The sequence below is a fragment of the Nomascus leucogenys genome, chromosome 15, assembly GCF_006542625.1.
Source record: "Nomascus leucogenys isolate Asia chromosome 15, Asia_NLE_v1, whole genome shotgun sequence".
In the NCBI taxonomy this organism is placed as follows: Eukaryota; Metazoa; Chordata; class Mammalia; order Primates; family Hylobatidae; genus Nomascus; species Nomascus leucogenys.
Genome location: NC_044395.1, coordinates 86707316 through 86723518, shown reverse-complemented (window position 1 = coordinate 86723518; position 16203 = coordinate 86707316). Strand labels below are relative to the sequence as shown.

The 16203-nt window shown below is 37.0% G+C and overlaps 1 protein-coding gene across 1 annotated transcript in view; it reads right to left on the bottom strand.

The window, feature by feature from the left end:
* ANO3 (anoctamin 3) overlaps positions 1-5040 on the bottom strand; it is a 320853-nt gene extending 315813 nt beyond the window's left edge. Inside the window, exon 1 of the mRNA XM_030829525.1 lies at positions 4849-5040. Within this exon, the coding sequence (XP_030685385.1) occupies positions 4849-4894 (46 nt within the window). The 5' untranslated portion in view covers positions 4895-5040. The remainder of the gene's footprint in view (positions 1-4848) is intronic.
* Positions 5041-16203: the final 11163 nt, after the last annotated feature.

The window sequence follows — 16203 nt, the reverse complement described above, 5'->3', positions numbered from 1 at the left end:
TGTGTTTTTTTCGGGTTGAAATATCTCTATTTTCTTTTTATAGTCTGGCTCACTCTTACTGGGGGATTGTTAATGGAGAACTAGAGTTCCAAATATCTAGGAAACCTTCTGTGTAAGGAAAGAAAGAGAAGGGTGAAAATTAAAGGACAGAGTAGAAGACCAGATGGGCTCTAAATTAGATTAGACTCCCAATTCTTTCTAATATTCAGGTTGATATTCAGTACCAGCCTAAGAAAAGTATAACTCCTTACCTTAAAATATCTCCCCCAGTGATTTTTTTCTATACAACTTAGAATTATTTTAACAAGAGATAATGCCTTCTGAGCTTTAGTCATAAATAAAAGAATAGACTGTGAAAATACCAGGAAGAGTTAGCACAATGAGTTAATGAAATTTTGTCACTGTATAAATGGCTCCAGATTTTTTTCTTATTTCTCTAAGATAAGGGTATAGGGAGGTTCTAGATTGTAAGGATGTCAGTTAGGGGAAAAGGAGATGAAAACAGTGGATATCAGAGATTCTGAAACTAGATATTTTCCCCAGGATTGTCCTTCTAAGTAATTTGAATTCAGAACTCCACACAAAGCAGGATAGTTGTGCCAAGTGGCTTTACGGGTGTGCAGTTGCAATAGCAACGAATTTATTTAGAGAAAAAGAGAAAGAAAATACTTTAGTCTGTAAGTCTCCATATAAGTGTAAAACATTCTTATTATTAAATGAGTTATGTGAGTAGTAAATGCTTATTTCTGTGGAATTACTAAAAACACTTTCTGTTTAACCAAATGTCCTTTAGGATAATGATGAATTACTTAACAGCCTTAGCTGATCCTATGAAGCCAAAGTCTTTTGGGACAGGCTGTGTTTGATTTGATCTATGGTTCTATGAAAAGTCTTGGTAGCTGTATTGGTAAACAGCAGCCACCAGAAGCCAGAACTATCATTGTCCTTTTCTTGCCCGCCCTTGTATGACACATGAGTTCATCATAAATCAAGCAAAACATAGAAAGCCAGGCTAGGAAGCAAAGTTGGACTTTCCCCAGAAATCACTGCTGATGTGTCAGCTAATGTGTTCTTACAAGATGTGATAAGACAAAAGCAAACATACTCTCCCAGTTGTCTATAGCCATAATGCACTCCAATTTACCCTTGGGACATCAAAAATAAGCAGACTGCCTCCCCCTCCCCACCACTGCACAGATGTCTCACTTTTACTTCCTAAACTATTAAGCCTCCTAATAAGATAATCTAAAATTTACAGTGGAGTAAAATGCAAAACTATTTGTATATATCTTCTTCATAAACACAACTGGCACTGCCAAAAAACAAAATGTCACCATTTTCCTACAGAAGTGCAGAGTTGTCGGCAATTCTCATAAAGGTGTTTGGCAAATCTCTCAAACTTCCTATAGTACCAAGTCCTTTAAGGAGGAGGGTTTTGCAGCAACAGATTCAGCAACAAAAGAGGACTGAATAATGCTATTACTAAGCACAGCCCCTGGCATACACGCAGCAAAAGCATGGTACTTAAGAGTGGAGAGTAAATAAATACCAATTCTTGCAAAAACATTTTAGATTATAAAGTTAATTACAAACCTAAAAATTCCTATGGGAATTTTTTGGAAGTTTTCCTGAGGGATGGACATACGAACTGAGGAGAGTTTGTGATTGTTAACTCCAGACTATTTTAAAGCACCATCCATAGATGGTCTGGAGTCCACTGTTGTCCTTAAGATGAATCCCAAAGTAATAAAGCTGCGTGATGCAAAAGAAAAAAAACAAGACAAGAAATTATAAGGGAACTGCTAAGAGTCCAATATACTACTACAGAGCCAACCAAAGGTGAATGAGCCTAGATGAATTTTAGTAAGGAAAATCACGAAATTTTTTGAGCCCCAACTGTGTGTCAGACAAACTGCTAAACACCTTATAACTCGGCAAGATAAGACATAATTATCTTCATTTCACATAAGCAGTTACTGTGGCTTAGTGATGTTAAATGACATAACCTGTAAGTAGAATACATTGGATTAATATCCAGGGTTCAAAATAAAGACCAGAGATTAAATTAATGAATAAATTAGGGCTTACATACAGTATTTCATTTCACAGATAACCAGTCTGGCATCTGTACTTATCTATACTATACTTATACTTTCCTATCAAAACCAGTTTTGATCAGGGATTGGTTAACACATAGTTCTCATATATAAAGGAGAATCCCTGTGCCTTGTGTAGAGTTTAAATATTGAGTGTGTCTGTTTTTCAATTAAGGGTGGAAACTTTTAAAATAATATAACAAGGGTGATTTCTGGTTATATCAGGCTATTTCTAAATATTTTCAAGTTGAAATCAACCTTTTTAAGAGACATTGAGCTCACTTGATTAAAACAAAAGTAAATTCCATCAACTGGATTTTTCAGCTAAATTAATTCGTAAAAGTAAACTAAAAGCAAGGCTCTCCTCTATATCTGGTCCCAGAAGAAATCATCTCTGCCTTCATATGCAACCTGTCCCTCCCATTAAACAGAGGAAGAGAGACAGAAAAGGCCAAAGGGATGAGGAATGTATTCTGTTCATATTATGTATGAAGCAAAGTCCAAAGAAATTAACCACTTTATTGCAGATTTCTCAGCTAATAACAAAGGCAAGCTTAGAACCTAGGAGTACAGAGTTCCACTAGAGAATTTCCTCCATTTTAATGTGCAATTTTCAGGTTAATTTTATGGTGAAAAGCACATCTGAATGTGTTGTTGTTGTTGTTGTTGCATACCTCCTAGGACAGATAACATCTAGAGAATTATTTTGCTTCTTCGTATTTGAAGAATAAAAATAGCTAATCCTCAATTTGGTCTGTTTTTTTCCTAATGCCCATGCAGGATTAAGAAGCCATTAACCAGAACCACTTAGCTAAAATGAATCTTGCTTCCTTCCTACTGGAGTACTCCTCCTCTAGATTTGTATCCTTTTGCTGAAGTTGCCTTTTGTGCCAAAGGGTAAAGGAAGACTTGAAACTAAATGGCTTATAATGCATCATAAAGGAAACAATATGAAATGCCAGCAATTGCACAATTTCTTATCACTCTCTTTGAGCAATGACGGTCGGTCCTACAGTTGGCAATTATTTCCTTCTTAAAAACACAACATGTATCCATACATAATACATTGTTGTGGGGGCCATTTGAAGCTTCCAGATCCCAGAAATGAGTCACCCATAGCCAATGCATCAGAGGAGGTATTCATTCTGAGGCTGTTGCAAAGTTCCTATCATCTTTGTCTTCATTCTGAAAGTTTATATATGTTTAAAACGATTAAAGAGAACACAACTTCTTGAAGCAGTTTAACTTTATTTGAAACGTTTAGAGTTGAAGTAGAAGTGCATACTAGGTGAAATTTTTGTCTACCCCTACAGTCTCACACATCACTCCCAATTTCAACACATATTTGAAACATCCTAGAGAACTTGGGCTTGAACTGAGTACAGAATTATGGAACTGGAAACTCAGTCCCACATTCTGTCTTATGCAGGAATCCCTTCGAAATTATTTCTTGTGTGTTAATCTAGTTTTTGTAAAAAAAAAAAAAAAAAAGTCAAGAACCAGATGCAGTGGCTCACACCTGTAATCCCAGCACTTTGGGAGGCTAAGGCGGGCAGATCACGAGGTCAGGATATCGAGACTATCCTGGCTAACACGGTGAAACCCCGTCTCTACTAAAAATACAAAAAAATTAGCCCGGCGTGGTGGCGGGCACCTGTAGTCCCAGCTACTCAGGAGGCTGAGGCAGGAGAATGGCGTGAACCTGGGATGCAGAGCTTGCAGTGAGCCGAGATCACGCCACTGCACTCCAGCCTGGACAACAGAGTGAGACTCCACCTCAAAAAATAAAAATAAAAAAAAGTCAAAGAGCTACATAAAAACAACTGTTGACGAAAGAAATACAAGTATCTGGAGGGTGGGGATGAGAATATTTAAGTAAATATTTACTTTGAATGAAGAAATTTAGCATTCCAGAATTCACTCTATGGTTAACTGTATCATAATTACCATTATTAATTCAGCAAAGTGGCAATTGTGTTAATTAATGCTTCTGGATAATAAAACTCCAAAAACTGTGAATGTGCCTCAGAATAAAAATGCTCTGTAAAAAGCCTTTTAAACCAAATAAGAAACAAAGATCAAAGAGTGAGGATAACTTGAACATACAGATTCTTGTCACTATGCCCAGCAAGAAACTTGAGGGAGAAGCTAAAAGACATAATACGAAGCCCCTAGAAGAGAAACCTAACATCAACAAGAACTTGACACCCAGAATCAAGCATGGGACATGGGCAAACAATAAATTTTCCCAAGGAAGTGACAGAGCCCCTTTAACTGCAACAGGCCAACTCTGGAACTCTCCCAAGAATTCATTTATCTTACGATTGTGTAAATGCGTCTCAAGGAGTAGACACACTTTTGTGAAGATTACTCAACATCTGAACCACAGAAGACGGCAAATATTGTTGAACATTTCTGTCCTCACCCCTCAGAGCTCTACTGAGCTATTTGGACAATCCCTACTAAGCGGGTTTACTGCAGTGCATTGAAACAATCTTCACAGAGATATACATTAAGTCAAGTCCTGAAATGACGAATTCCGCTACTCCCAGGCACTGTGCGGAGGCTCAGAAAATCACTCATCTACGATGCAGAGTGAAGAGGCATTTAATTTTTTTTTTTTTTTTAAACTTCACAGAGTTCCCCACCTCTGTGTCGCATAAGCCTGTAAAGGATGCTCCTACACAACTGCAAGGGCATGCAGGGGGGGAAGTGACGCCCGCAGGGAGAGGGGAGCAAGATTCCAACTGACCTTTTTGCTGTTTAAAGGACTGAATGGAGCCTGAATGGTGGACCATTTTCACTCTGCGCGTCCCAGCCGGCTTAGGGAGCTGCCCGAGAGGGAGGCGGAGGAACAGTAGCCAGACTCTCAGAGGCTCCAAGGTCCGGAGCCTCAGCGAGCGCACTGCAATCCGACACCAGCTTTAGCCGGCACTTCGCTCTCCAGGCTATGCGCCCGCCGGTGTCGTTGTCATGGGAACGCGGGAGGGCGGTCTAGCGTCCGGCTCCCCTTAGCGGCTACTGGGGGAATAACCCCGCATCCCCCGCGCGTCCAGTGCCGCAGTGAGGGGTGGGCGTTGTGCGGGGTTGGCTGGGAGTGGGAGCAGAAGACTTTACTGGAGGACGAGATATAAATCAGAGCAAACCTCTAGAGCTGCTACTGATGCCCTCTTTGCCAAAATTTGAGGCTGGTTATTTATTTCCTAAAAGTTGGTAGGTAAACCCTGGGACTTTTAAGGAAGGGCAAAGTTGGTCTGTGCTCTGAGAGGGTATGCAGTGGCAGATGCAGAGACGTTTCTGTTTTTCTTTCTTAAAATTAAGTAGGGGGGGCAGAAAGCCACCCCAGCTTAGCCAGTAGCATGTTTTATTAGGTAAGCTGTGTTCGATGTCTAGCACTTTTCACATGAGTTTTCCTCTTCTGCTTCTGCCATTCAGGCCTTGAATCATTTATGATGATGATGATTGAGGACCGTTTATAACCTACTTAGTCACAGGCTCTGAAAAAACACTACCCTCGATGCTCGATTTAATCTTCATAATAGCCCTAAAATGTAGGTAAAATATGATTCTAATATTATAAAAAGACACTTAAGATCAGAGCAACAAAGATTTCTGAAGACCACATAAATCAACACCTTATTTGAAAGAGAAGGCACCTGATACCCAAAGAAGTGAAGTAACTCTTTTTGTTTAGTTTGAGAAGTTTTATTGTATTATTTATTTATTTTCTTCACCATTTATTTTAAGTTCGGGGTACATGTGCAGGATGTGCAGGTTTGTTACATAGGTAAACGTATGCCATGGTGGTTTGCTGCACAGATCACCCCATCACCTGGGTATTGAGCCCAGCATCCATTAGCTATTCTTCCTAATGCTCTCTCTCCCCATCCAACAGGCCCCAGTAGTGTGTGTTGTTCCCCCATTGTGTCCATGTGTTCTCATCATTCAGCTCCCACTTTGAAGTAACTTTTGAAAGGCCAAACTGCAGTGGCCAAAATAGGACCAGAAGCTAGCTGAAGACATTTTTCAGTAGGATCTCCTTTCCTCCATCTATCTCTGCTCCCTGATTCAAAGCCTTAAGTTCTTCCTGGAAGATGTTAGATGTTGTTGAACAGACACATCGCAAGACTCCGTTGCTTCCTGAGTTTTGAAGTTTTATGGAATCAACTCAGCATCAGGTGAATAATCCAAATAAAAGCAGATGAAAAATATGCAGAAATTTCCAAACTTTCGATACCTCAAAAATATTGAGTTATTATTGTATGCTGTTTGATTCATCTGTGGTGCATGATACAAAAGAATGAGGGGAATATAGCTTTGAACAAACAGATGCTCCAATTATTTATGGATGCATAACAAACTACCCTGAAACTAAGCTGTAAACTAAAATTTATTATTATTACTTATGGATTTTACAGGTGGGCTAGATTCAGTCAGGCGGTTCTCTCTCAGAGTCTCTCTTGATTGTTCAGTAACTGCTCTTAAAGTCATCTGAAGCAAAAAGAGCGAAATTGGATTCTACTCTCAGTGGGAGGAATAGCAAACAATGTGCTACCTTCTTTAATGTATCATAATGGTCTTTCCAGAAAGAAATGCTGAGCATTCAATAAGAGCTCAGTATGCAGGCATTGAAGAAATACTTGGTTACAGACAATGAACTCAGTGGGAGTTCACCTCCAAATGAAGATCTAAAACAGAGTTCAAAGACTGTCTCCATAAGGGCTTTTAATACAGATATTGTATAGATGAGGGCACTGAAACCAAGAAGAATAAATGACTTGCTCGAGGATTTTTTTTTAATTTTGTTCATCCAGAGTTAAAATTCTGATAGAACTCAACTTACAGATCATTCTGATGTGAACCAACTCATTGATTCTAATGCAACCCAATTCTCCTATGTGAGGATTAGACAATGAATTTAAGAATGGCAGAAAACTAACACCCAATACATACTAGTCACTGTTATGACCCCTGTAGATCTCATTTAAAGTTTTAAAACCCTTTTAAATCACTGGTTTTAGAATCAGAAATATTTTTGAAATTTAAACTTTAATTCAATCCCTGGTCAGCAGGACTAGTTAAAAGAATTAAAGTCCCCTCGCATGGCCTAGTGGCGGGCGCCTGTAGTCCCAGCTACTCCAGAGGCAGAGGCAGGAGAATGGCTTGAACCCGGGAGGCGGAGCTTGCGGTGAGCCTAGATCGCACCACTGCACTCCAGCCTGGGAAACAGAGGGAGACTCCGTCTCAAAAAAAAAATAAATAAATAAATAAAAAAGAATTAAAGTCCCTCTACTGCACACTTCCAGGCACAGGTATCACCTTTACCTTCCTAAGATCTTTTCCTGTCGATCTCTGATTTTATCCAACCTACTCCCTGATCCAAAACCCAGCAGGAGGCAAATATGTATCTGCCAGAACTAGAAATGAGTTGAGATTTTGAACCTCATTGGATTTTTTTCCAAGGAAAGAATGTTTGTTATTATTTCTAACACCCTTGCACCCTAACCTCCTTGGTGCAGCTATGATTAAACTATCTTGTCATAAAGTTAATTACTTTTCTTAAAATTAGAAACATTTTAGGTTGGACTGCCAGATTGACTAGCAGGGGATTCAAAGAACATCTTTGCTTGTTTTAAAATCAGTCTTTTAGGGGAGGTTGCTAGAGGAACAGCTTTGTGAGGGGCCGAGGAAATTTGAAGCACCATCTGCTTTATAGAAAGGCAGTGCAAAGAGAAAAAGATTCCTCTCTCTCTCTCTCTCTCTCTCTCTCTCTCTGTGTGTGTGTGTGTGTGTGTGTGTGTATAAAGAAAGAAAGTACGTTCTGGAAGTGTAGAAAGAGGAGTTTTAGCAAAAGCCCTCTTTTTTAACTCAAAATAAAAATTCTGTGATGAGGTAAAAGGAAGCATTTTGATGGACTGACATCTCCATTGTGGACAATTTAAGAATGGATAGCAAGTAGCCTCATTAAGGAAAGCTAAGTTAACTATGAACTATGTTGGGTTGCTTTTTCCTACTATTTTTAGCTTCAAACATTTTTCTGCAAATTTTAATAACATGCAAAATGTGTATTTTATATAATGTTTAGTGAGGGGGCATGATTAATATATAAAACACAGTACACTCTTGACTGTTTTCCAAAGCAGAAAAAAAAAAGCCTAGAAATAAACATGCAAAAATATCTGGAGTAATCATGCTTGCAAGTTGAGTTAAGGGTAATATTTTTTATACTTTCATATATTTTTATCATTTTCATACTTTATCAATGATATGTGTTGATTTTATCCTTATTACATACATATATCTTCAACCCCCCTGCCCATATACCCATATACCTGTCTTGCTACAACTTCAATTTTTCTCTTTTTTCCCTTTGGACCTAGGGTTTCGTTCCCCTCATGTTTCTGCTGCTGTTGCTCCCCACAACTCACAACCCGTCTCCTGTCCCCCTTAAGTAATTAACTTTGCAGCCCCCCTGCTAACATTTGCTCCCCAGAGAGGTAAGAAACCCTGATGTTTACATCACTGGGAAACTTTTTATTCCTTTGAATTTCAAAATAGGTCCCTCAGCTCAGCCGATTGTGAGTTTCTCTGTATTGTGCTCTGTCAAAGGGACTGAGAGAGTCCTGTTTCTGCCTCTTTGGGTCATGAATCACTGCCTTAATTAAAATTGGAATTGTCAATGATACTTCTCATTGCCTAAATGGTAACAGAAATGGAAAAGCAGTACTGTCCTGCTTCTAGTTTCTCTCTGTATATTAAAGACACAAACCGTCTCTGTAAAAAAGTCATATACTATCATAAAAGGAAAAATGGAGTGAAATTTAACAATTTTCTCCCTAAAAGCCTATGGTTTCTGGCCACATGTGACAATGTAACAGCAGAATTAAGCAGATTCATCCTGCTGATATCCAGGCTATATGCTCCGAGTAGCATTCAGAAGTAGTACTACTGATGGGTGTGTCTAAGATAAAGTCATGGAGGAAAATCAGCAGCCTCAACCTTCTCTGAGTCCAGCCTTAAGAAGTCTTACAAAACAGAATTAAAAAAAAAATTAATTCTCAAGTGCTTGGAGCACATGGCATTTTGAAGAGACAGGAACACAAAATGATTTGTGTGAGAAGACAGCATCAAGAGAAGGGAGATGTGCGGGACAAAGGAGGTGATGATGGGTTAAACAGCAGTTCATATCTTAGACCCCTGCTGAAAATCTTAATAATTATTTCAAGTTCCCTATAGGATTAAATCCATGTTGTTTAATCTGTCATCAGCTACCTTGTCCCATACATCCTTTGGATATGTTTGTTGCCTTGATTGTAGTGATTGCATGACAGGTGTTTTCATATGTTCAAACTCATCGTACATTAAATATGTGCAGTTCTTTGTATATCAATTATACTTCAATAATGTTATTAAAAATAAACATAATTTATTTAAACAAAAGTCATCAAGTCCATGTTCACTGCTTTACCATTCAAGGAGCTCCATATTTTCTTGCAGCACTTTCCAATATTGTTTCAAAGACTCTTTTACAAACTCTTTTAATCCTATATTGCTTTCTTCCTTATTGGTCTGCTTTTGCCGCTGCTGCTGCTGTTTTCTCCACTGGTAATGATTGTCCTAAAACTCCTTCAGGGAACAATGACATTTCTTGTATGAAGATATATTTTATCCACATCTACATCTACTGAGTACAAAGCCAGTTAGATGTAGATTTAGCCTTCTCCGATTTCCATCGAGCATGAATAACATCACTTAATGGCATTTTCATAATGTTTCTACCACGCATTATACATGTATGCTTTTGAAAGTAGGCACATACTTTTCCACCAGTCAAGAAGAAATCCTTTAAAATAGACTTCAGGTTGACTCACTTTTCTATTTGTCATGGTGCCGAAAAGATGATTGACACATAAAAGCTGAGCAAATAAATATTTGCTGAATGAATGGCTTTCCATAATCCTCAACTATTCTTTATTATTTGTGAAAGTAATCTAGTAATAAGACATTCAAACAAATTTCAGTGTGCTAATTGCCCTTTAAAATTTACATACAAGTCTGTAGATTTGCATAGCTTCATGCCTTTATTTCTTCTAGGCAGATAATTTCATAAAGACTCATCTTGCTGTACTGGTTTGAAAACATAAGAATGTAATAATCGTTGATTTATTTGCCAGGCTCTGCCCAACTTTATAAGCTCTTAAACTGATACTCTGGTAATATCAACAACTTTACCTTATTTTGGTGAATTGCCATGCTTTTGATCAAAGCTGATACTCAGCAAGTATCCTGGGTGTGATTGTACTAGTTACTTGTTGCTGATGTCTCTTCTGATAGCTTGGCGTCTGCCTGACTGGTCTAGGCCTGTGTCTTTTTGGTTGTTTAGGTGTTTGTAGAGAGATGGAAATGGAAGTAACCTTTGTAGTTATATATTTACTTTCCAGAGATAATATATGCTTGACCCCCAGAAGCTAGGGTGACTAATTGAGTGAACAGTGTGGTCTCTATTTGAACATGACCAGGCCGGTTATAAGAGTAACAACACAATGCTAAGCATTATTGATTATTGATAAGCTAATGATTATTCAAACATTAAGTGTGCATGAATATTTACTGAGAAAAATGATTCTAATACATTATTCATTGATAAAAGCAGACTGTAAAAGAATATTGATCCTTTTGGCAAAAAAAGTATGTGCATAGATACATCCATAATAATAAAATTCAAAATATAGCTAAGTCTAGATGGAGGAGATGGGGCAAAAAGGTTTATTTTTTCATTTTGCTTACTGATATCTTAATTTTATTGTCCATTCATTCATAGAGCGGCTTTATGTTCTGGGTTGCCTTTTATCTCAGTGTAATTATTAATAGCCTCAAACTTTTAAAAAGTGTGCTGGTTTGGACAGTAAGTTATGTGGTCATTCTAACCATCGGATATGCATTATTTATGTTATAAAATAAATGTAAAAAGGGAAAAATGATAACTGTGTTTAAATTACTTGATAGGAAATGGTTTTATATGCCATTTTAATCCAATAATAACACAGATTTGAAATTGAAAAAAATCAGCACTTGGTCATGGAGGGCCTCTTCTTGACTTAGCAGACATATGTGGAAAGAGTGCATTGCTTTGGGATTCTAGATCACAGACTCTGTGTCCTAGCATGCTGTCTAACTGTGGGAAAATAAGTTTGCCTCCTTGGATCTAGGTCTCTAATCTGTAATAAGACTGATGACTTAGATGTTCTCTAACGGTCATTCCATCTCCTCATATTCTAGGCTTTGCTGGAAGAGAATTTCACGCACTCTGGCTTCAGAAATATAATCTTTATGGCTGGTTTGATCAGGGGTTATTCCTTTTTCCCCTAGAAAGGAAAATAGTGAAAATAGTAAAGGAAATCCTCACTGATCCAAATATACAGATAGAAGCTTTGTAGCAATCTGAACTTGAATCGGGTTTGAAATCAAACATTGTGATATAATGAAGGGACAAATAGTTTGACAAAACAAGTCTTAGGATGAAAAGATTTTTGAAGTATTTAATTTACTTATGAAAATAAATGTTGATGACTTGAAACCATTTATGTATCAATAATTAATCTTCCATCTATAGTCTTTAGATTCATTAAAGTACATCTATATAATCCATATTTAATATCACTGAATAGTCAATCATATAATGTTGTCTTGGAAAATATTCAGTAAAACATATTTTACATCAAATAAAATTGTTCTTCCTTACTATAATTCCTCTAAGTAACAGGAGAAAGCTGTGTATTTTCTTTTCAGTATAGCTAACAAATATACACTGGAATCTATGTGCAAAATTCAGCCAGGATATATATTTTTAGTTATTGCAAGCTTTATGCCAAAAAATACCCTGCACATCTTTGTAATTACATTAGGAATAGATAGCAAATGGTGACATAAGCCCTAAGTGTTTGAAGTATCAAGTCTTCCATATTCGTGGTGTTTTATTGTACAACAATGGTGGAACATTTGGAAAAAATTTTATAGCATTACATTTTGCACAATAAAAACAAGGGTTTGCATATGGTCCCTTTCAGGGAAGTTTGCATGTTAACTCTAGTGACCACATTTTCCAGTTCCCAAATCAGATTTTGTTACCAGGAAATTGAATCCTTGAGCTCATCCTTTTCCTTTCCCACGGGTTCACTGCAATCAGGAGCAACCAATCAATTTAATTATACCTATTCATTTCACTAAAATATTTTCTTAAGATATTTAATACATTATCACCCAGAAACTTGCCTCATATAAATATTTGATTAGGAGTACCTAAAGGTAGTATTAGTATTTTGTGTATTTTTGTTGTTACATGTTTCCAGACTGCCTTTGGACTCAAGACTGAAACATCAGCTCTTCCTTGGGTTCCCAGCCTACTGGCTGGCACTGCAAAATTTTGGCTTACTAGCCCCCATGTGAGCCAATCCCTTAAAGTGTTCTCTATACATACATCTAATTGGTTCAGTTTCTCTATAAAACATTGGCTAATACAGATTTTGGTTTTTGCTTTGTTGATGAGTGTTCATTTAATAACTAATTTTGACTTGGGCTCATTTTGAAAAGTGTATATTCTTTGTGTTGTCCAGTCATTGGCGTGTCTTTCAATTTCTTAGTAGTCAGCTGATTTGATGGACATTTCCTTAAATGTTGTGATACAATTAAATCTTCCACTTCTTGCTGAGGGTCTCAGTGTGTATTTTGGGATACATCTGGCAGGCAATGTACAACTTTGCCTACACCTTCACTTCCAGCTTGCACAGTCTCAAGGTCAGCTGAAGTGAGAGATAGGGTCTTTTCTGGGCATATGCCCAGCTCCACAAATGTATGTGGTTATTTAGATATCCAAAAATATGTCAAAACTTTTCAAAGTTACCTATGAACAGCTCATTGCCAGATTTTTCTTTTACCTTTTTCAGTCAGCCTCTTATTTACCTCAATTGATTGCCACCTCAGTCAGCTGTGATGTTAAATATTGCCTCTGATTGTTTTTGAAAAATACTCTTAAGGTAGGGCTTTTCTTATCTACCAAGCTCTGCGTCAGATCAGATAAACATAAACCCTGTGAATGTGGCTTTAACAGATAGGTCAAATAATGACATTTCTCTGGAGATGGTGCATGTGCTGCTAAGCAGCTGGTTTTCACAGCTACGGTGTTTGTAAGTCTACTGGTTTTCAAGAGTATCACAGAGCTGGTAAGATGGAGGTGGGAATATGGGAAATTAAAATGCCACAAAGGGTATTATTACCACAATTCAGCTTTCTCTTCTAAATAAACACATTGAATTGTTGAAAGCTTTGGATTGATTTCCAGAATTCTAAGAATTAATTTGTCAATTTTTGCCAATATTTTCTTTGCTTTAATGGAAGAGAAATTGTTTTAGGTCCTTACTCCGTAATTCTGGAAGTTATTTTCTTCTATTCTTGACTCTCTTGTGTTCAAGTGTTGGTTCTGCAGGCACGTCGAGTCTGTACTTCCTCTGAGGCTAGGAGAGCACAGGAAGCCCACTGTTTTGAAATGGCTAATACAGATTCTTAAACAAGGACCAATGTCTCTTGAATCACAGACCCATAAGAAAAGATGCTCCTTTACATTCACCCACCCCAAGCAGTTTATCCAGCCATTTAATATTCAACCACAGTAAGCCCACAATCCCAGTAAGTCTGGGGGAAGATCCATCCAAAGGATTCCAGTGTTCAGAAATAGGGAAATCAGACAGATCAAAATGCATACACAGTAAAACCAAACTGCCAAAGCAGATATTCAGACTTAAATAGTTTTTAAAAATGTACACAAGAGAACCTAAAATAAACAAGACCCTAATAGCACCTAGCACCCTATATTTTAGTTTCTGATACCTTTCTCCAGTAAAAGGACCCAGGGTTCTTTGGATAACTAGATGATTTCAGGTCTAGGGCAGGGGATATACCAGTTGAGCCTTGAGCATCTTGAAGTCCCAAAAAGTAAGAAAGTGGTTAAAAACACACACACACACATATTGATGAAGGCAGTCAAAGAGGTCACAGAAACCAATGGAAAGAGGTCTCAGTGGTCACAGATGAGAAAATTTTGGCACCAAAATAAATGAAGTAATATTGTATTAGGACCTAAAGTATAAAATATATATCCATGAGTCCGTAATGACTTAAGTAATTGACTAAATAAATGGGGAAGAAAAGACAAATGTCCCATGCAGAACAATTCCAAATAAATGATGTAACTGCTCTACCCTAAAAGAGAAGAAGCATAACTCCCTATTCCTTAGTGTGAGCTGAGTACAGTGACTTCCCTCTTATAAGTACAGTATGGAAAAGGGGAAGAACACTACCTTTACAGTAGAGAAACCTAATAAACATTACTTCAGCCAGGTGATTAAGGTCAACATCAACAGCCATAAATCTAATTGATAATATGTACCTTTCATATGATGTGGTGAAAATGGCACATTCTTTCTGTGTACCTCCCCAAAACCAATAATTCCTTTCTAACCATAAGAAATACTATTAGAGGAGTATGCTGTAACATACCTGGCCAATAATCCTTAAAACTGTCAACGTCATCAAAAACCAGGAAAGTCTGAGAAACTGTCAAGTCAAGAGGAGCCTAAAGAGACATGACAACTGCATGTAATGGACTAACCAAGATGAGATCCCGGTACAGAAAAGAGATGAGGGGATAATGAAGAAAATATGAATCAACTATAGGCTTTAGTTGATAATAACATATGAATACTGGTTCATCAGCTGTAACAAACATACACATATTAAGATGTTAATAATAAAGGAAATTGTGCAGGGGGAGGGGTATATGGAAATTCTCTGTATTATTCACTCAATGTTTTTATAAATTTAAAACTGTTCTTAAAAATAACTATATCAGTAAAAAATCAGGTCTTCAATTATATTCAAGTGCAAGTAATAAGATTTTCTGGAGCTAAATACCATGGTTTTGCAGCTAAAAAAATGCGGTACATAAACTGAAGGAAAGATTCATAGTTAGAACCAAATGAGTGATCTAGAGGATCAAAAGTAAGAATCATCACACAGACAAATAACATTATAAGAAGAAATGATAGGATGACATATAAAAAAGCTTGAGGAATGGAACCATGAACACTGTTGTTGGAGTAATGAAAATGCTATGAAAAGCAAGAAGAATAAACACTGCAAGTATAGCAATAATTAAACAATGACAGAAGAAAATTTCTCAGAAATAAAGCTTCCTTGAACATAGACTAGAAGGTTAAGAAAAGACACTTATCCTGACATATCTTGTAAAATTCCTGACCACTAAGGAATTTTATAGGACTGCAAGTGAAACTAATAAAATATTGATGAAGGGAAACAGGAAGGAGATTGACATCAGACTTCTTATTTGCCATGCTGGAAGCTAGAATAGCTTCTTTAGATTGCTGATAAAAGATGACTACATCCCAGAATCACATGGCTAGACGAGACATAATTTATTCTTGAATGTAGGAAGACATTTGAGAATTTGTAATAATTTGAGGAATATATAGCTTATAGAACTTGTTTTATTAAAATAGATGAGAAAAAAGTCTAGTCAAAAAACAAATCAGAAGACAGACTCCAAGATTTATGAGGAAAATATACTAACATCAAAATTGTATCTATTTATTTATCTAAGTGCAAGGGAATAATAATACACTTTCCAGGGCAACTTAATATAAGAGCCAAAAAAGATACTGTAAAGAAAAGAAACACTGTTAAATAAATTCCAGTTTGTTGTCAATTCTCTCAGCAAATCCAGGTGGTTGGGAGTAGGGGATGTAAAAATGTTACAGAAGTCTGTCAAGGGGATGAGGGATAAGAAAGAAAACGTAAAAAGTTAAAATACTCTTAAGATTTCCTTTTATTGGGGAGGGATCAAGTAGGAGGGAAATAGAAGCATGCATCTTGATTACAAAACAGTTTTATTTAAATCCTTTGATTATGAGAACAAAGAAAACAAAAGTAATCTGTAATAAATGAGAAAACAGTACATTGTCCAAGGAGAAAACAAATGAAATATATTGCATCTTGATCAAACCAGGAACAATAAGGAAAAGGAAAACATGTGGTT